The following is a 27,697-nucleotide window of genomic DNA, read 5'->3' as shown; positions in this document are numbered from 1 at the left end:
TTTTGTAACCAGTAAATGTTACTGTATACACTTAAGGAATCCACTACTCTAGTCGTAAGTTCTGCCCATATGATGGATGATTCTCCTTTCCCCTTTCCACCTTGTACCACCAGTGTTGCTCCACTGATTTCAGGGGCGTTGCTCCTGATTTATGTAAGTGTAACTGAGAAGAGACTCAGGCCCACGCTTCTCAGTGTGGGTGTATTAAAGACAGCTGTTGGAGAAACTGTCCTTTACTAAGAATGAAGGTTCAGATTTCTTCAAAAAGCATAAACATTATCCTGCTTGGCTCCACAGAGAAGTTTTCACCAGGTTGAAATGGATGGTTTAAACAGAAATTGCTTTCTGAACAGTACTGTTCCATTTGCTTAGTTCCAATTTACTAACCAAACCAGTTTCCTCAACATTATCTTAATTTTGAAGCACTCGTGTTTTAATAGTGAGAAACTATTCTGCAACAGCACAGAGCTCTCAGTTCACCCCAACCACAGCCTGCATGAAGAAATGAGTCCCTCTATTTGTAGTAATAGAAACAAATACAACACCCAGTCAATTACCCCCTCTTTAAAACTATCACCATACCATTTATCTAGCAGCAGGAGTCAGTTGGCCTGTGGCTTTTCTATTCCACTGATTCCTATGCATTGCCCTTCTGTGACCTCATCACATTGCTCCTTCAAACAAAACCACGGGTTGGCCTCACCATGTTGCACGATGGACACTTTACAAAATTACTCTACTTCATGAAGGACATGGGGGGGGGGAAGGTTATGTCATTCAATGTTTCTTGAGAAATTACTACGGACCTCAATTTTTAGCACTGACAAGTTCCTGAACAAAGCTATTTAATAATCAAACAAAAACCACTAGACTTTGCATGTTTCTTTACCTTGTCCAGACAAAAGAGGACAGCTTAGAAAACGCACATTCGTACCATGCTTCTATTTACTGCCTGATATACCTGTTTACAGTTTTCACTATGCTTTTACCATTAGCACAAGCCTTGCCTTGTGCTAACTGCTACTGACAGACTCCACCTCGCTCCAGCTGAATTAACATGGGCTTACAAAACCATTTTTATTTATGTTAGAATTGCAGCAGTTACCTCTAGGGACTCAAACATTATTGGCTAGAAAGTAGCACAATTATAGTACAGAAATAACCAAATGAACCTGGTGGCATAGCACTGTCTACGTGAGCCGAGTTAGGGGACCAGATCTTGGAGCTTATGTCCAGGACTAGTAGAAAGTGAGATGCTGGGGAGACAATCTGTGCCTTTTGAGAAGAAGTTAATAGCCACATTGTAATCATTTGCAGACCCACCAGGTACTGCTGCCTCCAGTAGTCTGCTGGCTCGAAGCGATGTGCCAGTCCTCGTAAATGATGTCAATGAACTTCCTCACAGTACAATAGCTTCCATTCAGTTTCACACTAATTGTAGATAAAATAAGAAGGGACATCACCAGACAGATTTTGCAATCAATTTGATTGGTGAACTACATAAGTGTCCTATAGTCAGTCCTCATGACCCTGCTCAGAGGGATTGTCGTTGTACAGAGCCCTTCATATGCTCCCAGTTATTATAGAGAGCATAGAGGCCAGTAAGCATCAAGCCTACAAGGCCTCCTCGTGCTATTCCACGCACTCCACCTAGAAAAGAAAAATAAATAGCATTAAATAATACCGAGAGTAAGTATTTAGTTAGAGCAATTGGCACCATTTCATCTAAGAGGATCTCAAATACAAGACGCTCTATGTGACTGCGCCTTTTCCCCTTTAAAGTCTAAGCTTATTCATAAAAGCAAAGCTCTCCCAAAGAGTACTTGTAATTTTACTAGACTGGATGATATAATGTGTCTTTCCTGATTCTAACTTTAATTCTGTTCATATAACTGCCTGTACAATTATTAGCTTTACTTATTTTAAATGGACGGTAAAGGGCTTTTGAAGCAAACAAAAAACTCTCCATAGGTCATATCTTCCATGTATTTCTCTTGTCCTTATGACTGGATGTTGATATGCAGAGGAGACCTTTGCTGCTTTAGAATCAATCTCATATTTATTGTAGTTCACCTGAAATCCTAATCCTGTCTCTCAAATAAGGTAACTAAGGGGGAAGAGGTGAGGGGACAAGCAAACAACAGCAGAAGCAGATGTGAACTTCTGCAACAGAACTTCTTTATATCTGGCCCAACTCCTTTAATTAGAAATTGAGAGTTAAACAGAATTGCATCTAGGTTTTTATAGTTTAGCTAATTTTGGTAATTTGGAATAAATTGGGGAAACAGGATCAGTCATCAAGCATTTGAGGGGATCATTGAATTGACTGACTTCACTCTCACTAGTATCAGGCAGTTGAGGTCAAGAAAAGGCAATGAAAAAACAATTTATCCAGCTACCACATAGTCACATAGAAATATAATAAAACCATTTTAAATGGCTCTCCTATTCCAAGTTTAGTTTAAAAAATTTCTACTACTAATGGTAAAATGTGGGTTTAGCTACTCAATGGTCATAATATAATCAGATGAAGTTTTTCAGTCATTTGACAGTTAGCATCTCAGTTCTATGCCCTATTTAACATCTTGCTCTGTTAATCGCTGTCCGATTTCAGCTTTCACCCATCTAACAGTGAAATGGACACTTCTGCAGTTTCCAGTATCTAATACCTAAAAGCTTCTGGGACATTTCCAGGAACACACTGTACATGCAATGGTATTAGGGACCCTGACCTTAAACTGTCAGGAAAATGTCACTAAGTATTGGAACCTTCAGTGTTTACCAGGATCAAGCCAAGTGAGAGAAAAAGTCCAATACTTAGAAATGGATCACTTTCAGTTTTAGAGCTAGATATGAACTGCCTGCTAGATGGGAATTAGCAGAAGTACCAGGGGAATTTCACAAATTCTTCAGCCTTACTCATTCCTTTTTCTGTTTATCATGGTAATCTGTACCAATTAATTAGTTCCTCCTAGGTTATTAGTTGTCTCCCCCTAAACTGCTCAAGGTTTTGTAGATTACTTTTAGTGGGGCAAATTGTTAGTTTCATCTAGATTAAGGCATTCGAGCGTTAAGATTAAGCAGAATCCCTCTGGAGCTGCTATGTCTTAAATCTATTTACATTGGCCTAGGCATGTAATAAAACCAGGAACCAGCACAAGGGATAACCGGTGACCCAAGTTACTTCCAGTCCTACCTTCTGTAACTTTGCAGCCAGACTAGCTGTGCTTACCTAGCTACAAGATCTCTTGTTTGTAAGTGGGTCAAGAACTCAATTCTAGTTAGGCTCCTAAATAAGTGGGTTGATTCTCAGAAGTATTGAGCCCCCAGCAACATTAAAAGTTATCCTTATTTACCTAAAACAGGATTTAGGAGTGTCTCCTATTCTTGAAAATTTGTCTTGGGTACATAGCACAAGAGGAGGTAAAAAGCTGACAGGACATTTGTGCAATTAAGATAATCATCTTGGGGACAACAATAAAATTTTGCCCCTTCCCCGCAATCCTAAGGAAAAACCCAAATGAAACCTTAGCTTGTGCTGTGGGAAAGGATTTGCCATGGAGAATAAATAAGGGAAGGCTTTAACCAGTTAGGTGTAAAGGCAGATGAAAGGAATAGGTTTCACCTATTCGCAGAACAAACACTACAGAAGCTAAAACACAGGGTAACCCCTCTCTTCTAAAAATCTCATTCTCCCACTAGAGGGAGGTTGCAAGAGGGTCTGGACTGATTTCTGACAGAAGGGAGCTATTTATATAAAGACAGAATTTATTTGGTTGTTGCAATGAGTCACTTGCCATGTCTAGCTATTTTGTGTGCAAGTTTGGACTCTTCAATTTTCATGTCAATGTACTGCTTAGAGCATCTGATGCAGGGCCAAAGTTTTCATGTGGGCAGCTCAGGCAGTTGAATAAAGCCTCACACAAGCTTTTACAACCCTCCAACCACAACATACTTCAGTGCAGAGTGGGTAGCTTGGTGCTTCTTGTACTTTGCTGAAAGATTTAGAGTACTGTTTCAGCAGAACAGCTTGTTTCATGTAATGGAAAGTGATGCATATGGTTTATACAATGAGCCTTCCTGGTAACTGGAAAGCACATAGGAACTGGGCCCTAATACATACTTAAGCCCCCAGCTATTACTATTGAGTTCTACAATTTCACTCTTGTTTGGTGCAATTTGCCTCTGCTCTCCAAAGCATTCACACACAGGAGTGCACTGCTAAAGGAGTATTATCCCACTCTGCCAGGTGGGTAGACTGTATTTGAGTAAGATATTAAATCCTTCCAGCTCTGGTGAAACTGCAGTTTGCTGGCTAGAGCAAACAAAACTAAGTTACTGGGCAGGAAATGCTAAGTGTTCTGACCTGATGACCTTGCTTAGGAATTATACCACCCCCTCCCTGGGGTGTAAACTAAGTGATAGGCTAAATTCCCACTCCTCCCTTACAATCACGTTCTGTTAGTCTTGATAGCAAGTTGCTTTGGCACACCCCACCAGACATACATAGTTATGCCATTATCGCACTTTGACATGAGCAAGGTGAAGCTAAAAGAATAAAAAAAGAGGCTTAATTTGCTAGAATCCAATATTAAACCAGATCTTTAAGGGTTAGCCAAACAACAAAAGTTATTTAAGGAAATGGCCAAAGTTTCTAAGGATACATTTCCCAGACCTTAAGTTAGATGAGCTGTTGTCTGATGTATACTTTTAGCTGATCTAGCTTATCAAAGAATCCTGTCTACTTCCAATATCAGTGAGCATGCATATTCATTCTGTCCCAGTCCTAGTATTAGACTTTATTGTACAGCGTACTTGCAGTACTCAAGGAGCGCAACTATCATACCATTTCAATTCACTGCCTCTTCACAAAACTGGAGCTGACAGAGCAGGAGGAATTATGTGCTCAAGCTGAAAAAGCTGGACAGGCACATTTTTAGCCTATAGTTTTCACTGACTCAAACAGATATACGGGTTTCAGGCAACATTAATTCCTCATCATTTCCTGAAAGTTTAAAAAAAGGAAAACTATGGGTCAGGAGCTGAAGAGAAGAAAATGCCAGCATTGATAACTGCTGCCTATTACCTGAATAGGTAGGCATTAAAAACACAAAGCCAGAAATCTAGACTTACAAAATATGTCAAGTAGAACAAGGCAGATAGTGAAATCTAAACATTTCATGGCTTCCAGCATCTGCCTCCCAAGAACTCAGAATGAGAAATAATCCTTTTTTTCTTTTGCAGCCTGTAGAAGAAATAGCTTCAAAGGTTTAAAAGGGCCTGATTTTCAGAGATGATCAACACCTTCAACTCCCACCGACTTAAAATGAAGCTGTAGTTAATTGGCATCTCTGAATCTGGCCCACAGGTTTTTTTGTTTTGTTTTTTAACATGTACATTTATGTAGTAAAATGTAGGTCTATGTTAGGAAAATTTTCTAAAAGTTCACTACTGCCCCTGGGAGAGTTTGTAAAGGTTGCCAGGGTAGGAAAGGTCCGCTGGTATAGAAATTATGGAGGGAAAGCTGAGCTGAAGAAATGAAATGTTCTAGAGAAACAGCTCTGATTTCAGACTGCTGTAGCCAGATGCTAAGGCATGGTCAATACTTAAAATGCAGGCTAGGTCCACACTACAGACCTTACAGGAGCACCACTGCAGCTGTTCTGCTGTAAGGTCTCCCACGTAGCCACTCTATGTGGACTTGGCATAGCGCTGTCTACACCAGTGCTTTTGTTGGTGAAACTTACATTGGTCAGGGGTGGGTTTTTTCCCCCCACACCCCTGACCGACTAGTTTTAAAGACAAAAGTGCTAGTGTAGACATAGCCTTAAGTTGACCTAGTTACATCTCTCAAGGCTATGAACAATTTCACACCCTAGGCAATGCAGCTAGGTTGACCTCCCTCCTCACTATAGCTGCATCTTGGAGAGGTGGATTCCCTGCATCAGCAGGAAAACCCCTTATGTTCGTCTAGGAAGCATCAACACTACAACAGCACAGCTGCAGCACCTAAAACTAGGAAACTTTCCTTGTTTGGCAGTGGTGGAAGGGAGACAGACTTCATTTTCTAAAGAAACTAAATTTTCCACTTTACCCCACCCCCACTTTACAGCCCCTTAATGGTTGTTAGCATCACCTTCTATATATTAACCAATGCAATGTTATCTTCCCGAGTCTGTTAGACAGCTCCTGTGTTTCCAGTGGTGATATTCAGAACCCTGCAAGCAGCAGTGAAACTGAGAAGGTGGTCTATTTTACACTGTGCTGCTACTTGAGAGAACTAAGAACAGGCATAAGTCAGAGGTAACTGTTTAACCCCCGAATGGCTGAGTAAAACCCCCAAATGGGTTGTATTTGATCATCCTCCCTTGCGATTGAAAATCAAATATTACTGCCCATCATTATATGTAACATACCAATTTGTAGTAAGATCAGACATAAAAATACCCTTCCGTTCTTGCACCAGATGTGGAACATCTGTTGGATCAGAGCATGATTAAGAGTGAATCTGTCCACAACCTAATTCAGTTGAGTTGATTTATTTGGAACTCATGTCAAAGTGGCATCTAAGATGCTGACACTATAAAGAAGGCAGACCACACTGGTTGTTCATTATGTTTCTAAAGCAGGGGCGGGCAACTTTTTGGCCTGAGGGCCGCATTGGGTTTCGGAAATTGTATGGAGGGCCGGTTAGGGGAGGCTGTGCCTCCCCAAACAGCCAGGCATGCCCAGCCCCCCTTCTCGCCTCCTGGGGACTCCTGTCCCATCCAACCCTCCCTGTTCCCTGATGCCCCCCCCACCTCCTCTGCTCCCAGTACCCCTGCCCCCATTCAACCCCCCTGTTCCTCGCCCTCTGACCACCCCGACCCCTATCCACACTCCCGGCCCCCTGACCACCACCCCGAACTCCCCTGCCCTCTATCCAATGCCCCCTGTTCCCTTACCGCGCTGCCTGGAGCACTGGTGGCTGGCAGCACTACAGCCACGCTGCCCGGCTGGAGCCACCCATGCACCACGTAGCACAGAGCACCGGGTCAGGTCGGGTTCTGCAGCTGCTCTGCTCCAGAAGCTCACAGCCCTGCCGCCCGGAGCATTGTGGGGGGAGGGGAACAGCGGAGGAGGGGCTAGCCTCCAGGGCCAGGAACTCAGGGGCTGGGCAGGAGGGTCCCACAGGCTGTAGTTTGCCCACCTCTGTTCTAAATTATCTGAATTGAAATCAATTCACAGCTAGGAAGCAAAATCTTCTACAATTTTATGTAGATTCTGAAGACAAGAAAGATATCACAGAGCCTGTATCTATAGCAGGTTGCAAAATAACTCAAGGGTCTCTCCCTGAAGAAATATAAGGGGATTAAAAAAAAGAGAACCTCTACTTCCTAGCAGATACAGATTTAAATTAAAAAAAAAAAGAAAGAAAAATCAGACTTGGATCAAGGAAACAGAAAACCTTGACTGGAACAAATCAGGCCTCAGTTTGCAGGGCTTGCTGTCTTATGGTTTGTCTGTGTGGCTTCTTTTACAGCTAGACCAGTTCTCCTGAACTTCTGCCCATTACAACTACACCAAATTAGTCTCTAGATCTGGCTTGGTCAGACTTTGTATTGGTAGCAATAAAGTGATTAGTCCTGTTTAATGAATTTAGGATTTGTTGACTTTCAGGGTTGTGTCCTGTATTTCTAAAATGATGACTGGTCCATTTTAGCTATTAACATGTATGTCACTTCTGTTCAGATGGACCTCCTGATTGCAACAAATTTATATATATTTATTGCCATAGATTTAGGATCCAGAGACTCTAATCAGGATCACAGCCCCATTGTACTAGGTGCTGTACGCATACATGGAAACAGTCCCTTTCCCAAATGTTAGGTCTCCCTCCTGCCTCCCCAAAAGAAAAAGCTAAACACACTAAGCCATAAGGAGGGAAAAGGAAAGTAATTTACAAACTCGGCTCATGTTTTATGTTAAAGGTTAAGTTTCCTGCCGACTCAATTCACTGTGCAAAGAGCTTTGCTTTCATAGCTAAACAGGTAAATTGAAAACTGCCAAACTTGTTTTAAGCTTGACTGAAGTTTTCAGTGACCCTTGTTTCTGAATCAAAAGAAAGGTTGCTGAATGAATGAGCCCATACAGAGATGGGCTCAATATAAGCTTGAGTCTGAACATGTATGCATCATAACATCCATTGCAGTAATTCTGACCACAACAGATCAGTTCTTATTTCTGCCTATTTATAAGTGGCAAAACACCCAACAGGCAGATTTTTTTAAACAGGGGAGGAGGGGGAGACACACCCACCACCTTATTGCGTTTACGGGCTTTTCTGATCATTTCATCTGCATGATGCCTCCCTCTTCAACAAGGGGTTTTTGGAATGTCTATAAGGAAGTGAGACTTTGAATTTTAACCACTTCTCCGCAAACTGTGATGACGTTGTGCAACCCAAGAAGGGAAAAAAAAAAAAAAAAACAGGAAGAAGGCAGTGCTGACTGGCCTTTTTCTGAGATTATAAATCTGTTTACAAGACCACAGGCAACAAGTGGGGGGAAAAATCAGTCTATAACTGAGAGGCACATGCTCCCTGATGGCCTAGTGTTTTCCCAACAATGCTCCTGCTTATAATACTGGTAAAAAGAACAGGAGAGGATTTCCTTTGTCTATCACTAACTGTCTACATTCAATTTATTTGAGCATAAGCTTTTTCGTGAGCTACAGCTCACTTCATCGGATGCATACTTTGGATAATAAGCTATTACCAGCAGGAGAGTGGGGTGGGACGAGGTATTTTTTCATGCTTTGTGTGTATATAAAAAGATCTTCTACACTTTCCACAGTATGCATCCGATGAAGTGAGCTGTAGCTCACGAAAGCTTATGCTCAAATAAATTGGTTAGTCTCTAAGGTGCCACAAGTACTCCTTTTCTTTTTGCGAATACAGACTAACACGGCTGCTACTCTGAAACCTGTCTACATTCAGTGTGAAGTATGATCTCAAAATGTGTCCCAACAAGCTGCAAGAGTAGTGTAGCAGTTAATACTGTACTTAACTAGCTCCAGTTGTAAAAAGTCTCTAATCACAGCACTTAAGTTTATGCCACAGCATAAACAGAAAATCTTAGATAATTTTGTCCAGAGTGGTCAAACAGTGCATGGTTCCGAAGTTCAACTCATTTTGTTGCTTAGTCATTTATAAACATTTGCTAATCTAGACCATGTGGAATAGCTAAATTCTGCAAAGGATTTTGTTGCAACATAGTTTCCTAGTCTGATCTTGTGACATCTTTGTGCATTTAAAGCCATCATAAGGGCAAAATGTGAGATCAAGGGTTAGTTTGGGGCAAGAGTTTTCTAAGTAGCAGCATAATGCACTAGATTCCAACAATGGCCTTCCCATGAGCTATTTCTGACCAGTTTTCCCCTCATCAAAAGCTCAGTCAATGCAGTTTTAAAAATCCAGTCAATAAGCAAGCTTCATAATGCAGACACAGAAATGTTCAATCCCGCAAGGCTACCACTGATACTGAGTCACAGTGCTACATCCATGCACTGCTGACAAAGTTAATGCCAAATGTTACATTACTGTATATAAATTGTCCATGAACTCATTGTTAAACAAAAAGAGGGTGGCCGCACGAGACCTGTGCACCACAACGCTGCCTCCAACACAAATGTACCCATCCTTTCTGGATTATAGAATGGAGCTAACTTTGAAACTGGGCACGATCCTGCTTTGCCAGCTGCCAGTAAAAGGTGTGGGAGAGGACACACCATGAACATATAAACCTCTCCTGTGGATATTATCAATTCACACTGGTATATAGTGCCTGGGCTCTTCACATAACAAGCAAAGTCATGGTCCCCATCCTGAGAGCTTTAGGGCACGTCTTCACTAGCGCTGTAAAAAAACCACCTCCACAAGGGGAGTGGCGACCAGCACTGGGAGTACTGCTATCAGCACTGGTGCACTGCCACTTTACAGTGCTGAAACTTGCAGCGCTCAGGGGGGTGTTTTTTTCACGCTCTAAAGAGGCCTTGTCTAAACTGCCAAAGTTAGATACATGACATGACTGATCTGAGTCAGTGAAATAACTGCTTGTTTCTGTATGGTACACATGAGCAGTTTTGATTTATTACAACTAGACTGCATTGGTTGGAGAGAATGTGGGAATGAGAACTGGATTTGAGATGGAGGCTATAATGTATGCAGGAAGGACATGACTGGCATAGGGGCAGCAGGGGAAAAAGGTGAGTACAGAGGCATTCATGTGCAAAGAGTAATAGGAATAAAAGAACAAAACTCAGGGAAGGGTGGGGGAGGAAGGGGAAAGAGTCAGAGCTGTGTAGAACCTAGAAAGAGAAGATGGAATTCATTCCCTTCAACAAGTGTGAATATCATCTGTGATGTTCTCACTTAAGTTTTGATTCCTTATCATAAACCTTGGAAAGTTTCAATCACACCTATAGTGTAGCAGCTAATACTGTACTTAACTAGCTCCAGTGGAGTTGAATATCCCAATTGTTCTTAGGGTTTTTTTTGCGTGTGGCATTTCATATGTAACAGAGTATAGAAAAATTGCCTGAAGTGATATATTGGTACATACAGTGCTGTGAACATAGGCAAACCACTGTCTACACTTCCATTGGCTCAGTAGCTTTGGACATTAGAAGTTAAAGAAATACAACCCTTTTTCTTCCTATTTGTCTTTAAAAAAAAAAAATCAAAAAAAATCAGTACACTGAAGATATACTGCAGGAACAATCCTGTATTGGCAAGGGAAAGGCTAGGTGACCTTACAAGTTATCCATGCCTGTGCCACCCCAAGACTGGATTAAAGCAATGCATGCTCCATGAGATGACTAAGAGGGGCTATGGATAAAGGTTTATAAAATCATGAATGGTGTGGAGAAAATGAATAAGGAAGTGTTATTTACCCCTTTACAAAACATACGAAGCAGGGATCACCTGATGAAATTAATAGGTAGTAGGTTTAAAACAAACCAAAGGAAGTACTTCTTCACACAGCGCACAGTCAACCTGTGAAAGTTGTTGCCCAGGGTTTTTGTGAAGGACAAAAATATAACTGGACTGAAAAAAGAATTAGAGAAGTTCATGAATGATAGGTCCATCTGGCTATCTTGGCCAATAGCCATTGAGGTACAGCCCCTTGCTCTGGGTATCCCTAAACATCTGACTGCCAAATGCTGGGACTGGATGACAGGATGGATCACTTGATAATTGACCTGTGCTGTTCATTCCCTTTAAAGCATCTGGCATTGGTCACTGTCAGAAGACCGGATACTGGGCGATATGAACCATTGGTCTCACTATGATCATTCTTATGGTTTTACACTTGAAAACCAATGGGAAACTTCTGGTAGTGTAAAGTATGCCAGCCTGCTTGCTTAGTGGTGCTTCCTGTAGGAAATATCCCATCATCTTCCAACGCTCACTGTCTGGCTGCAATTCACAGTGGTGTTTGACTCCAAGTCCTAATGGCTTAGAAAACAAGTTACACAAGAAACAGTGTAAGGTCTCTACAAAGGGTGATGTAATTATATTCCCAAAATTTATCTCCCACAATATACTAATTTGTTTACTAAGGTGGTTTTATAATCCCCCTGATTACAATACCAAATTCTCTGTTGCCTTAAGGAAAAAGGCTACTTCAAATTCTTAGGTTTTCATTTTTGTAGAATTTCATTTTCCTTTGAAATGGTTTGGTTACTATTATAAACAATATGTACTTAGGGTTGTACTGTAATGGTAATGCCAACACAGATGTAACAAGCCTTGTTGATGTGGGGGGAAGTGGTAGATGTAGTATATCTTGATTTTTATTAAGTCTTTTGATACGGTCTCGCGTGATCTTTTCATCAACAAACTAGGAAAATACAACCTAGATGGAGCTACTATAAGGTGGGTGCATAACTGGTTGGAAAACTGTTCCCAGAGAGTAATCATCAGTACACTGTCAAGATGGAAGGGGATATCGAGGGGCCGTGGGGGTGCCGCTGGTACTTATGCTGGAGCATGAAACAATTGATTTAAGGAGTCATCTTTTTTATGAAGATGAAATCCAAAACAACGCCTACGATAGTTGCACTGTATGTCTATCTAATAGGATTTTATTGGTCAGACGCCCCTCCCCCCCAACACTTTGTTCCCTTAAACAATCTTTACCTCTCAGGTGGCTGAGGATTCACGCAGTCTTGGGCTTCATTTTGCCTTAACCCTAAAATCTCTGGTTATAGCAACAACAGGCACAATACATGTAATTAAGTGGTTATTGTGAACCTACTATATCACAGAATATATTCTTCCACCATAAACATTCCCATACTTTTTAAATGCTAAATCATGCTCTAATTCTTAAGTGTAAGTCTACTCTGAAAAGTGACTTTAAAAACAGCACTGTGGAGATTCATATCTGTTTAAATGATTTCCAGGTTACATTTACCCAGTTTACATAGGCAATTTTCCAGCCCTACAAACTCCCATATGGCTTCTTCCATTCTCACACATCAGCAGTGATAGATTCTGCAAGCAAAACTATGCCTTGAGTGCCACCTGTGTAACCATATTGTCTTTAGAGGCTTTTAACAAATCTGATATATATATGAAGGAATAAAACCGCTCACATTCTTTGCTGTGTTGGTTGACACTAAAGTCCTGTGTGCACTCAGAGTTGTATCTGTGGAAAAACTTTGAGTAAAAATATGCCCTTTTTATATAGTCACTCTTCAGAGCAGAACTGCACTTTAAAAACCTAAGTTTACATTCATGCTTTACATATCTTTGGCAAAAATATTTATATGATCTTCTCAGTCTACCTGTGCATTTGTATAGCATTCCTGTCATGGTCCCAGCAGCTACTGTGTTCAGGTCATCTTCTGCACCTCGTGTTTTCTCTATGATGACTCCAAATGCGCTGTAAAGCAATGCTGGGAGAGGAATTAAAGTTATTGGTAAAATATGAAAACATTTGCACCAAATTACCTTGCCATCCGTGTTCTAGAAGAGATAAGATTAACCAGGCCTTGGATTCTGGTGTCAAATGCAGCTTTCAAAGCTATCCATCCTGAGCTCACCATTCATATTTTTCATTTCTGATGGAGTCTTTGCAACTTCCCTTTACTCCTACTATTAATGCCTTAAGGCTATATCTTTGGCCTTTTCAGTCTTTAACATTATGTCATTTCTATTCTATAAGGAGGACATCTATGTCTTCCCTCATTCTAAATTAGGCTATTCGGTTTCTCAGAATTTTCAACTGTACTATAAGCTCTTTGTTTCTGTCTGCATAAAATAATTTTGTCCCTATACGTGAAGAGTGGCACCACCTTACACACTTAGTTAACAGGAAAGCATCAATCTGAGGGACTCTCCCCGTGGCAAAAGGAAATCTATGCATTCTTAATATGGGTGCATGAGCCCAAGCCAGCAAACAAAGTAATCCCTGGTATAATGTAACAATATCTAGAATCTTCATACAGGGCGAAGAACTTCATATCACTCAAAACAATATAGATACAATACTGTTAGTTATTCTTGTGGCTCTAAAAGCCAGACTATGATACCTTTACTCACATGATTGTACTTTACTCCTCCAAAAACAGCCCCACTTAAAATGCTACTGAATATTAGCAAGGATATTGATCTGGCCTTAAGGGTGCAGTATTAGAGGAAAAAAAATTCTTGTTCAACAGAATCCTTCAAAATGGATCACTCCATAAGTGGACAACTGTAACATTACTGAACCATCTCTGCTTAGCAGAGACTCTTGAAAATTAACACAAACAGCAAGGTGGAAGAGGAGAGGGTTGCTTCTTATTTTTGACACACACATACAAAGCACTCCACACTGAGAAAAAGCCTGGCACTTCCCCAGCACCTAGCACAGGAGAAGCCAGAACCAACTCTCATGTCATGCCTGGCACTCCTAAGGACTATAATATGCTAACTAGAAAGGTCATGTTCTATATGAAATTTGCACACTAGTAGGCCACTGGAATGCATGCCAATATAACTAAGGCAAATACTGAAGAGGGAAGATTACTCAAGAAAACAAACACAGCTGTAAAAAATCTGTTAATATATCACTCATCACACTGGAACCTTGAACTGCAACATGCAGCACCTTTTTCAGATGTGTGTTTTTATCTATATTGTTTTCCAGTTTTATAATCAGCTAATAGGTAAACCTAAAAGAGAACTGCCATAATGGAAAAGACCCAAGGTTCATCTCGTCCAGTATCCTGTCTGATAGTGGCCAATATCTGATACTGCAGGGTTCTTGTGCCTTCCTCTGAAGTAGCAGATGTGGGATAATCTGCTCCCCACATTGGGTCATCCAGATTTCTAAGAGTTACAGATAGATATTGAACCTGGTGCTTCAGGATTTAAGCTTATTCCAAAAATTGGTGTAATTATAACTATGGATATCTGTGAAGTTATCCAGTCCCTTTTAGAATCTTAAATTCTTGGCATCAACTTCCTGTGGCAATAAATTTTCTAGTTTAATTACACATTCTGTGAAAAGTAATCCCTTTTATCAGTTTTTTGAATTTCCTACCTTTCAATTTCCTTGAATACCCCCTTGTTCTTTTGTGAAACAGGGAGAACAGAAGTTCCCAATCTACCTTCTCTAGACCACTCATTTTATCAACTTTTATCGTGTCCCAACTTTAGCCTTATTTCTAAGATAAACAACCCCAATCTTTTCAATCTCTCTTCAGGCCCTTGATCATTCTTGTAGTTCTCCTCTGGAGTCCCTTTAGTTCTGCAATGTCCTTTTAGGGTATGTCTACACTGCAGCTGGGAGTAAGCCTCCCAGCTGGGTAAGATTGCTAGTTTTAGCCTGCTATCACAAGGCTAAAAATAGCAACGTGGACTGACATTACAGCTCAGACTTTCAAGTTTAGGGGGTTGTGTGGGCTTGAAAGTCTGAGCTGCAGCCTGAGCCCTGCTAGCTTGAGTCTAGCTCCGAGGACTGCTCCGGGCTGCAGTGCAGACAGTTTCTATCCTAAGAAACTGGATGGCCAATACCGTACACAGTATTCCAGATGAGGGTGCACCATTGATTTATACAAAAGCATTATTTTATTATTGACCATCCCATTCCTTATGCATCCTAACATCTTGTTAGTTTTTTTTTTTTTTTTTTTTTAAACTGCAGCTGCCCCGAAGTAGAGGTCTTCACTGAGCTTCCTACACCACAACCAAGATCCCTTTCTTGGGCTGAGATAGTTTTGCACCATACAGGGTTCTAAATTAACTAATCTATATGTCGCTCCAGTGTGCATTGCTACTTTGCATTTAGCAACACTGTGTGTCTCCCTAATGTAGATAGCAAATGAAATTCAAAGAAATAGTTTTAGGATGTCTATTGTCCTTAATCACTGGCATTGATCCAGCAGACCCACAGATTTTTGTTCAGTCTTCTTACTTCTGATGTACTAAAACAACCCGTTAGTTGGTTATTTTTACACCTTTAGTCTTCAAAATCCATTTTGGACTTTCAAATTTCTCTTAATGTATGTTGTATTTTTCAGAGACAAAAAATGGTGACTAATTAATGACTAAGCAATTGTCATAATACAAATGAAAGGCTGAGAGAATAAGGGCAAGTTAATTTTACAAACGTCTCTCTGATCAGAGGATTAGAGAATCTGGGTGCCCAACTTCAGACACCTGAAAGGGGCCTAGTTTTCAGGCAGTGCAGAGCACCACTCTCTGAAAAACTGGGTCTTTTAGATGTCTTAAAGTGGAGACTCAAAATCACCAGCTGTGACTGAAAAATTTAGCCATAGGCTACATCAACTCATTTAGTGTGCCAAGAAACCAAAAAGTTTCAAACCCTTTGTACACTATTTAGTTTGAGATAAGTTGGACTTACCTAAGGATCCCAGAGTGTTGGCCCATAGAGCTCCTTGCCGTGTCACCATATTTAAAATTCTGAAGATTAAAAAAAGGCACTATTTAATAAAACTTAAATACCTTATTTATTAATCAAGTGCCTACGGGCCCCCATGAAGATGAGGACTGCATGGTACAAAGCACAATGGAATACAAATAATTCTATATATTTAATATGGTAATAACTATAGTATGAAGATCTAATATAAAGCCATTCCGTCATCAGAGGAGATCATGTAGTCTTAAAATTTTGTTTTTATATAGAGAGACATACGACTTCCTACAAGCCTGCCTGAAGTTTAAACTGATACATCCCTGATGCCAGTCCTCATGTCAGGAGACAATTTAAAACAAATTCTCAGGTTTGACTTCTGATGCTGCTGTTCAGTTCAAAACACTGTTTCTGTACTTAAAAATGCTGCTTTCCACTTCTGGGAAGCACAAAGTGACAGTCAAATGCAAAATGACCATCTACTAGAGTGCTTCCAAATGATATCATAGTAATCCTTTTCTAGTCACAAAAGGTATGTTAGGCTTTGTCTACACTAGCACTTTTGTCGGTAAAAAATTTTGTCAGTCAGGGATGTGGGGAAAAAAACAAGCCACCTCACTGACAGAAATAAGCTTCAGTGCTATGTCGGCAGGAGAAGCTCTCGGTATAGCTACTGCTGCTCATTAGGGATGGTTTAATTAGCTCTCCCGGCGGCATATAGCGGCTACTTGAGAGACATTATAGTGACGCAGCTGAAGGGGTACAGCTGTGCTGCTGTAAGGACTGTAGTGTAGACATACCTTAAGACTCCCCTAATGACTTAAGAAGTAGGGATGAGAGGAAGGAATTAGGCAAGGAAGCCAATCAATTTTCTTCTTGCTGTGTCATTTCTACCTTGAATGCTACAAATGAAAAATTAGCCACTCAATATTGAGTACAAGTATTTGGCCCTGTCAAGTCCTAAACAAAATGGAAAATATCCTCCTTCCAATTCCCACCCTCATCTGGCTTGTACCTCTCCAAGTAATCCAACTTCTCAGTTTTAAAACACGAGTATACTACAGCTGTGAATGACCTGCTAGCTCAACTATAGCAATATTAGTTGCACTGGGTAATTTGTGCTCTTTCCAATGAAAATCATGACTGTCAACCAGCCACACAGAAGATACCAAGGCACTCAAAATTGGAAAAATCTTGTAAGTATACTGAGTGACATCTCTTCATGACAATTAATATAACAATCTTTGGCAATTAGTGTGGTATGCATTGGGAGGACTGTGATTATGTAGCTAGATACAAGAACCATTATGCACCTTGTAATACCTCCAACAGGCTTGAATGATACAGCCATTGTTACCAACAAAAAAAGCTGTGCAGAAAGCCAGGATTACTTTTCTAAGCTTAAGAAGTCTCCCTTTCAGCAAACAAATGGATGAAGTTTCAATTTTCTCAGACCCTATCAAGTCAGAATCTGATATAAAACATTAAAATTTTAGGCTGGCTCCAGGTACAGTAACTCCTCACTTAATGTTGTAGTTATGTTCCTGAAAAATGTAACTTTAAGCAAAACGATGTTAAGCGAATCCAATTTCCCCATAAGAATTAATGTAAAGGCGGGGGGGGTTAGGTTCCAGGGAAATATTTTTCACCAGACAAAAGACTATATTATGTATACACACAAACTTAAGTTTTAAACAATTTAATACTGGTACACAGCGATGATGACTGAAGCTTGGTTGAGGTGGTGAAGTCCATGGGTGGGATATTTCCCAGGGGATGCCTTACTGCTAAAATGATGAACTAGCAATTGGCTGAGCCCTCAAGGATTAACTTGTTGTTAATGTTGACTCACACTCTACAAGGCAGCACGAATGGAGGGAGGGGAGACAGCATGGCAGACAGGGGGTGGGGGGGAAGAGAGAGAGAGTGTGTGTGTGAGAGAGAGAGAGGGGCATTTCCCCTTTAAGTACGCTGACCCCACTCTTAAGTATTTCATGTGTGGTTCCAGACTAGCATTAAAGTCTGCTTTAATGTGTGAAACAATGCTATGCCTAGCACACACTCTTGGAAGCATAGCATTGTTCCACACTGGTGGTATCTGCCTTCAGAAGTGTGATGACAGACAGATGAAATGGCCAGTATCTTTATCTCCCAGCAGTGTAACAATGTCATGGGCATGGCACTGCCCTGGACAGCTTACTGCCACTGGAATTCAGTGTCAAACTATGAAAACATGTTTTACATGTATTTGTTTCTGAATTATCAAGCTTGTTTCCCCATTACTTTCCTTCGTAACACTACACTAACTTTTCACTGAAAGACAGAGGACAACACTGAATGCTGCTACATTTAAATGAGTTGAAAGGGCATGGAGAAGTTCATTCTAAAACTATCTGGTGTAGTACAATAGAGAAGAGGTGCTCAAGTATATCCATCTATCCAGAACACATCAACACCCTCCATTTTCCCAATTTATCAGTTTTACATCAAGTTTGAGAATTTAAAGAGTCAGGACATGTTTCGAATAGCTTTCAGTGTAAAGTCATTAGAGGCATCAGGCTCAGTCCTGCTCCTAATGACACCAGTGTCAAAACTTCCATCAACTTCAGTGGGAGAGGACTGTGCTGCCTGATAGACAGAAAGAAGCTCCTGGCATACACTAGTAATAGAAGATATTTCAGACATTTTTCAAAAGTTTGTTCACATTCTTTGTGATGGTGATTATTAAGGATACGACTGTCACAGAGGTCATGCATTCCATGACTTTCCAGGACCTCCGTGACTTCTTCCAGAGTGGCCAGCCCACACGAGCTGCAATGTGGCTGGAGCAGCTACCAGAAGTCAGCGCCTGGCAGCACTCCGACTGTTAGTTTCCCCCCTGTCCCCTGGGGATTTTTAGTAAGAGTCAGGGACAGGCTTCTGTGAATTTTTTTTTTTTTTTTTTAATTGCCCATTACCTGTCCCTGACTTTTACTAAAAAAAAATCTGTGACAGAATCTTAATCTTAGTGATTACCTAATAGAAAATGTAGTGTGAAGGGGATGTAACAAAATGAAACTAAATTTCAGCTTATAAAAGAGACATGTGAGGCATGTCTACCCCTGTAGCTGAATATGAAAGAGTGGAACTGAGCTCATGATTTCATTGGCCTTGCATAAAAGGACAAACTTAGGTGGAGTATGTGTGTCTGTTGCCCTCTGCTGGCTCAACTTGGTAAGTTTTTCATATGACAGTCTCAATTAAGAAAAGTAAATAGTTAATTTTCTTGCCTCAAGTTTGCTCTCTATGCCCGCCTCCCCCACAATCTATAAAGTAAGGATCTGTTAATAAAAATCAACCATTTAGATAGAAATAAATTTAGATTTATACTATAGAATATTTGGTTTATATGTTTTCATTTTATACACTGTGAAGGAGGAAGGAAAAGGATACACAAACAATGCTCAAACATGAGCAGTCTATGGGGGGAAAAAATCACTAGTGAGTGCTAATTTCCTCCCCCAGATGACTAATTCCACGAAGAGGTACTATAGCCAACTTAAAATTACGTTTTTCAACAGTTATGCCAATCCAGTTACGAGAATCTCCCCAACAAAATCATTCTTGAAGGGGAGGGAGGGAAAGCAGTATATGAAGCCTATTTGTCATACAATCAGCTCACCCTGTTTCTGGAGTTTAATCTAGAGACTTGGAAAGAATATAGCCTGTGCAACACTGGAAGGTGAGATGAGTGCTAGGGATCTCAGGAGTAACAGCACGCCAGAACAAATTTTGTGCCTTGGACTGTCCCACAGTGGAACTTCCTCCTGCCCCCCCCCAGGAAAATATCCAGGTGGACCCAGCTGCTTGCTTTCTGTGCTGGCTTGGAGACTGATTCCATTCTGAGGCTGGTCTACACTTAAAATTTATATTGGGACAGCGATGTCTGCCAGAAGTGTGAGAAAAGACATATCCCTGACCAACATAATTATGCCAATAAAAATCCCAGTGTAGATGCAGCTATGCTGACTGAAGAGCACTTCTGTCTACATAGACAATGTCACTTGGAGTGGTGGTGTTCCTACACCGGCAGAAAAACTCCCCCTTTTGGCATAGCTGTGTCTACACTTGGGCGCTATGCCAACATAGTCTTTGTAGTGTAGACATAGCCTAAATCTCTCCCTGCCTGATCCTGCAAAGGCTGGGAGTACTGAAGAAAGAGTACTCAGTTCCAGATAAGGGGGAGGGGAAAAAAAAAAGCAGCCTCTAGACAACTTGTAATCCCTTTGGGAGTACTTCAACCTGTAAAAATAGTCTTGATGCAACGTGGGTTTTCAATAAGCATCCAGGGAATGACTAATGCTTCACGTATTCTCTTTCCAGACCCCTGTGAGAAGGGTCAAACACCCCCACAAAAGCTCATTTGAAAAGTAAAATTAGCACTTAAAAGATTAACTAAGGCATTTCACAACTCAATTTACCCAATACTGCATTTACGCTTTGTACACCTTGTCCCACAGAAGAGGCAAATGTACTTTTAATTTTGTTATTGTAATATACTCAGTTAGCTTTGAGCCATTCTAATAATGATGGGGTGAAAGTATACATTCGTAGGTACATTTATATACTCACTGTACATTTCTAGGTTTGGACCAGGCCATGCTGTGTGTCTCCTTCAATCCCAGCCGCAAACCATTCAGTGCACCAAATGCAGCCCCTATCAACAATACAGTAAACGGACAAACACATTCATTCCCAATCTTGTAAGTTTACAGACGAGTCAGGTAGCCATTGTATATGTAAATACGTATACAGTCTGTGGCGGCGGGGGGGGGAGGGGGAACGGACGACTATAGGACAACATCTCTTCACTTTTATTGTGTCTCATGTACTTGGGATTTAATGCAGTAACATCAATCTTACATTAAGATATTACCTGTCATACAACACCCTCCAATGGTAAAAAAGGCCAGCTCAAACCTTCCCCGAGTTTTGTTCGCTCCCGTGGGTAAGATAAACTCATCTGTATCCTGAAACAGAAGAAAAGGTAAGTGTCTATACATTTGTACTTTCGAAGTAGGCATGGTTTCAGACACATCTCAAATTCTCTCTGTTGGCTTAACCATACTAAGGTTAAAATACAAAACACACACTTCCACATAAATGCTGCTGAACACCATGGGTGGGGGTGGGGGGGTGGGGATCAGGAATACTCTTGCCTCTCACTAATTATGTTACAAAAAAAAATTCAGATTGGAATAGATTAGATACAAATTCTAAAAAAGGGAGATTTTAAATCTGCAAGTTTAAATCTGAGATTCTCTTCCTAGACTAGTATTTCCAGCTAGCTCAATATGAAGTGAAAAACAACAAGAAACTCAGTATGCATTAATTAATTATTTGTACAATGTTTATTATTACTTATGCCTCATCGCAGGCAATTCAATGTCTAGCCTCTGAAAGAAAGCAACAGGACAGCTACTTCACCAAAGCCCGCACATCAATAATAAAAGAATTCAGAAGTAAGATATGTTTTTACAATTTGTTATGCAGTTTACAAGTCTAGCACAATATCTACCCTATAGCCAATTAACACGTGAAAAAGAACAATTGTAGTTTCACAGTTCAGTATTTTTTCTGAGTCAATATTGCATCTTCCTTGGTAATTTATATTTTCTGTGATAAGATTTTCTTTAAGGTAGATAGTAAGTTTCCTTCTTCACTCTAGACAGTAGATATAGCACCTAACAGCTTCCACTTTCGTTCTCAACACATCAGATGTGGGAGAGCAAAGCAATCAACGTCTGCATATTTTTTCTAGCAAACTCCTCCTTTGCCAAAGATAGATCATAAGGTGATCCTGGTTGAGAATTCACAATATTCCCTAACAGTGTTGCTGTAGCATTTGATATTAAATGTACTGTTTGTACAAAATCTATGGAAATTTTCTTTTGTATTTTTCCAACATTATGACTTGTCAGAAAGAAAATGTGTTGCTTGGTTCAAAGATATCTGTACTCCAGAAGTTTAGTAATTTTTACAGTTAGTTCAATCAGAATGGGTAGACTTGGCAAACACACACAGACTTCAGGCCTGGTCCACGCATAAAGTTGCACCCGTTCAACTAAAGATGTGACATTAAACTGATTTAGTTAAACCAGTGCAATTTTGTGACCTGACACTCTTACACTGATTTAAACTTGGTTTATATCCATTTAGCTTGCACCTGAAATGCATAGGTGCAAACTAAACAGATAAACCAGACTTAAACTGCTGTAAGTGTCCACACAATTGCACTGGGTAATAAATCAGTTTAATGTCACACCCCTAGTTCAACTAGTGCAATTTCTCTGTACAGATTAGTCCTCAGTCTCTGCTAAACCTTATGTCAGAAAGCACAGTTAAGATTTTTTTTTTTTTAAAAATTATCTCCTTCCCCTGTCTGTTCTGTTGGGATCCAAACAATTCTTAGCTTCATTATTCCCAAAATCACTGGGGACATTGGATGAAATTCTAGAAAATTCTGGCTGTCATGTTATGGAACGCACTATGAATTACAAAATGAAATGTAGCGACACTCATACACCATGATGCCTAAATAGTGTATAAGAGACCAGCAAATTCAGCAAGGCTGGTGCACGGTCTACACTGGTGCTTTACAGCGCTGAAACTTACTGCACTCAGGGGTGTGTTTTTTCACACCCCTGAGTGAGAAAGTTACAGTGCTGTAAATTGCCAGTGTAGACAAGCCCAGAGTCTGAACACGGCATTCACTACAGGGTCTGGGCCCAGAATGGACCTGGATTATGTTTTACCCTTCATTTCTCTATGCTAACCTAAGGACTTCCTATGCTGTGTTCCAGTTGATTAATAAAGCCTACTGCTTTGACAATGCCATGTGAGGGTCACTGCAGATGCTTGGTGAGGTGTGTTAATCCCTGAATATACAAGTCTCTACCAGGAGTCTATCTCAGTTGGATTCGCTGAACAGAGCTCACAGTGTGAAACATGAGTGCTGGAGCTCCACATGTTCAGCCTTAGGAGGTGGTGAGGCCCGGTGGCTTACTCTGAAGGAAGAATGAGCCTCTATCGGGGGTCTGGCATACTGAAGGGATTCCTCCAAGAGACTGTTCCAAAGCTGGGGGCATAGCACAGATCCAGTGGATTCATGATACTACTCTCTCAGTTAATATTGGTTTGTTATATCAAAGCAACAACATTTGTTGAGAACTAAGGAAGTCAGTGTAGAATCCTTACTTTTCAAAGGAAAGGGGAGAGAAGAAAACATTTCTCCTTTTCCACTGAATCTTTTCATCAACACTTTGAATTGAGTTTTCTGAGTGAGTTTCTGCAACACCCTATGGACTGATAACTACTCCTGAGGGCATTCTGTGCCTAAAAATTATATACCAAAAAATAAATATGCGCACAATTATTTTAAAATTCTGCAAATTTTATTTGTCAAATAAATGTGGAGGCTCCAGCATGGCATTGGGGAGCACAGGCTACTGGCTGCACAGAGGTGGGAGATCACTCTGCAGCTTCCCCCACCCCCAGGACACTGGCTCAGCGGTGGGGATACACCCAACCCTGACGCAGCGCAAGGACTGGGCCTGCCCCAGAAACCCTCCAGGGTCCTGCCCCTCTGTGCCTGGTACACCAGGTGTGAGCATGCAGGCTCAGCAAGGCACAGTCCAAGTGTGGAGGGACTTAGTGTGTGGGGGATCTATGTGTGGGTTGAGAGGGTTCTGTGTGAGGCAATCTGGATGCAGGTGGCTCAGTGGGGGGATCTGGGTGTAGGGGAGATCTGGATGCACAGGGGCTTATTGAGGGAGGTTCTGGGTGCAATGGTAATGGGACTCTGCAGTGAGGTCCAGGTGACGGTGGTTGGGGCTTGGCGGGAGGGTGAGGGGGTGCGTGTCTGGGTATAGAGGGTTCAGTGAGGGGGTCCAGATGCTGGAGGAGTGGGACTCAGTGGGATGGGGATCCAGGTGTAGCTATTTGGTGCTCGGTGGGGTGGGGATCCGGGTACGAGTGGCTTGTAGAGGTGGTCCAGGTGAAGGGGGAGTGGGGCTCTAAAGGGAGGTTCTGAGGGTGGGGAGTCTCGGCAGGAGAGTCTAGGTAGGAGGGGGTCTGGATGCACGGGGGTTAGGCAGATGAGGGAGCAGTTCCCCGTACAGTGATCCCACTTCCCTGTAGCTGAGGAGCAATGGGCGCAGGAAGCGGGCAGGGAGGTGGGAGTTTTCAGAGCTTCCTGCAGCCTGGGGAGAAATCTGGTCTGACCCAGCCCTGGATGCCGTGCACGGGAAGAGGAAGTCTCATCCTCCCCAGCCCAGCTAGGACTAGCAGCTGAGTCCAGGGCAGGACAGGAGCCACCAGCCAGGTCTTCCCCAGTCCTGCACCCTGCTCCACAGTGATTTACCTCTCTGCCAGCTGCCCTGGGCACCCAAAACATACTGCTGGGAAAAGTCGCATGACTGCTCTTGTGGCTTCCCTTTGCTTCCCAGACAGAAAGTCATTTTTCTGCAGGGAAGCAAAGAAATCTGCGGGGTACATGAATTCTGTGCATCTGCAGTGGTGCAGAATTCCCCCAGGAGTAGATAACCAAGGCAAATCTGCCACCAATTCTGGGCCTGGCAGTAGGTGTAAAGACTTCCAGGATTTTCCAAATTCAAGATGACTGACTACCCTAGACATGTCGATATAACAGATGAAGGGGATATTGTCGAGAGAAAGTAAGAAGTCAAGTACTATTTTTATTGGTTTATACACTACAGGTTTTTACTTTTAAATAAAATATTTGAATAGAATACAAGTGTTGTTTTCTCTTACTTAATTTAAGTTTGATTCACCACTGAGGTTACAGAACATTTACTAAAAGAAAAGGAGTACCTGTGTGCCTCCTGAAACCCCTGTAATTCCCAAACTCACTGAATGGAAGCTCTTTTGAAGAGAGTTGTTACTTTTACTATCTTAAGAGTGAACATGTGTTAACACTCATGCAAAATAAAAGACTGGCGCTAGATCAAAAGAGTAACACATGCTGCTGTACCTGTTTAGCCAAACAGATTTCCTTAAGTAGCAGTTCCCTCCCCTGACCCAGCAAGGCTCCTAGCTATTTTAGATGTGACAAAGTGCCTTTATTAAGATCATAGGACAACCTATTTGTACTAAACATCTGTTCAAAATTGAGGACATAATCAAAGAAGTAGCTATCTTATTAGGGATATTTTTGCCATATTTAATATAACTGGATGAAACTGGGAAGCAAATGAGGTTTTCTGTAATTGTTTAATTTGATTTGATCTTCTGATGGTCTATATAATTTGCATATTACCTAGATCTCAGGCAGATTAAATAATAGTGAAGCTGGGAACGGGCAACAGGCAACAGGGGATGGATCACTTGATGATTACCTGTTCTGTTCATTCCCTCTGAAGCACCTGCCATTGGCCACTGTCCAAAGACAGGATACAGGGCTTAATGGACCTGTGGTCTGACCCAGTATGGCCATTCTTATGTTAACTTTGTGCAAGATTAATTTTGCAGACAATTTTTAGCAGAATTATTTTTAAGCTTTCTTAAAGCTATATTTAATTTAGTAATATTTGTGTTTTTAGTTGAGAAATATGTTGTACTCAGTTGTGCCTTTTGAGGTGACATCTAGTCTACACTGCCCTTGTACACTAAAAATATTTGGATATTCCCAAACCATTTTTCTTCAACATTATTGTTTCATAAGTCAACTGAGAGTTATTTTATAAGGGATACTTTTAAATTAAACTAATTCTGACGTAGGTGATCTCTCCTCTCGGGTGTAGGATCCAGCAAAGGGAAATGATTAAGCGTAGTATCAGTTTCACAACTGATACATCCTCTTGTTGGGTACTAGATCTTGACCTGGAAGGAAGCATGACTTAAGATTCTAGAAGTTCCGTTTCTAATTTGGACTAATTCACACTGTGTCCCTAAACTGGATTTCTCCTCTCAGACACTGTGACATCAAGAAGTTGTATTAAATACTGTGCTGAAACTTTGTTCTCAGACTTCAAGTGATGAATAGTACAAAAAACTTAATATGGTTCCATACAAATTTTAAGTTTTCAGCTTAGTTCAATTTGTCGCTGATATAGGAGAGAAAAATCAGACCTCTTTACTTTAGGAAAAGCAGCTCTACACAAGGGAGACAGTGACTCATTTAAGATAACTGACTTAATAGAATCAAAATAGAAACATGCTTCTTACCTGTATTAAATATCTGGGATCCACATTTAAATAAGGAGACAAAGGGCTCATTCCAGTTACTGAATGAGGAAGAAAAAGAACTTTGTTACTGGTTTCAGAGTAGCTGCCGTGTTAGTCTGTATTCGCAAAAAGAAAAGGAGTACTTGTGGCACCTTAGAGACTAACCAATTTATTTGAGCATAAGCTACAGCTCACTTCATCGGATGCATGTACAGTACTTTCCACTTTATGCATCCGATGAAGTAATATTATACCGCACGACATGGAGGAGACAAACACGATAATCAGGGGAGTGGTTGTTGGGAAACATGGGTTCTATTCTCTACTCCACCACTGACGTACTGTGTGATCCTAAAAAGACACTTAACTTCTACTTCCATTTCCCCATCTGTGAAATGGGATGATGATACTTACCTACCTTTGTAAACATCTTTGTAAATCAATTTATTTATAGACAGACTGGTACAGGTTGTATAGATTATTATTCTTAGGTGCAAAAGTTACACATTTCTTTTATTTTTCTTTAAGCCTATAGCCAGGCTGAGATGAGCAAGATGATATTTTGTCCGAAATCAACCTGACGACCCCCTAAAACAGGACTATCTGACAAGTAATTAAATGGTTACTATAGATCCAATTGCCTAAGTCATACTTAGCTGTCAAATCCATTCAACTATATATAAAGTCTTGTATAGGTCATCTCAAAAACTGAAGTTTTTCTTAAACTAAGAAGAAAGGCCCCCTTATCTGCTTATCACCCCCAACAAGGACATGATCATTTTCACGTTTCTGTGCCAAAAGCAGCTTGTATGAATAAATCCTGGCCACCCTCTCAGGCACCACGCTAGTAATAGCGGATGGAAACACTGAGAGACAGTCAAAGTGCCCAGGGCCTCAGCTCGCACCCTCGATTAGTGCTTTCACTGAAGACCGATGTATTGCGTGCCGGCTCTTGACCCCCGCTACTCAGCCACTGGCTCCTCTGCGATTGCACAAGACTCGGATGCCGCAGAGGGCAGCGCACCCCGCCCGGTACCCGTGCAACGCTCGTGACTGGGGCTAGCTGCTTCCCAGGGCTCGAGTCAGTGCCCGGTACCGGTGCGCGCGGGGCGAGAAGCGAGCGCGGCCGCCCCCGCAGGAGGGTTACTGCGCCTCCAGCTCCTCTATTTCCCCCTCACTAGAGCCAGTTCTCCTCCTCTAACCCCGCCGGCGCGCCCCGGTTCTGCCCCGCGGCCTCGAGTCCCGCCCGCCCCTGGGGATAAGGGGGGGGCGGCTATGCCGAGCGTGGCGGGAAGGGCAAGAGGCCGGGCCCGGCCGGCGGATACTCACACGGCACCCCGGCCAAGTCCGCGTGGGAATAGCCCGGGCCCCCGGCTCCGCCAGCACCGAACAGGCCGCCGAGGCCTGAGCCCTTCGAGTTGCCACCGCCGCCCTCCATGCAGCCGCCTTTGGACAGGGTCTGGCCTTGACCGAGCCAACGAACAACCGCCCTGTCGCCCCCTCCCTCGCCCGCTGCTACTGCTGCCGTAAAGCGAGTCCTCAGCGCCGCAGCTTTCACGTCTCCT

The 27,697-nt window shown here is 41.7% G+C and overlaps 1 protein-coding gene across 1 annotated transcript; it reads right to left on the bottom strand.

Annotated features, from left to right (window-relative positions):
• Positions 1-33: 33 nt before the first annotated feature.
• On the bottom strand, positions 34-27,681 carry TIMM23B (translocase of inner mitochondrial membrane 23 homolog B). The gene is made up of 7 exons (XM_074958763.1): positions 27,462-27,681; positions 26,133-26,191; positions 20,824-20,917; positions 20,520-20,604; positions 15,897-15,955; positions 12,832-12,942; positions 34-1,650 (listed from the first exon to the last, which is right to left on the bottom strand). Exons 1-7 carry the CDS (start codon positions 27,568-27,570, stop codon positions 1,535-1,537), a joined length of 633 nt encoding a protein of 210 aa, XP_074814864.1. The 5' UTR covers positions 27,571-27,681; the 3' UTR covers positions 34-1,534.
• Positions 27,682-27,697: the final 16 nt, after the last annotated feature.

This window comes from Natator depressus, chromosome 7 (assembly GCF_965152275.1).
Source record: "Natator depressus isolate rNatDep1 chromosome 7, rNatDep2.hap1, whole genome shotgun sequence".
Taxonomy (NCBI): Eukaryota; Metazoa; Chordata; order Testudines; family Cheloniidae; genus Natator; species Natator depressus.
The sequence above is the reverse complement of the archived record's forward strand: the minus strand, read 5'-3'. Positions and strand labels throughout refer to the sequence as shown.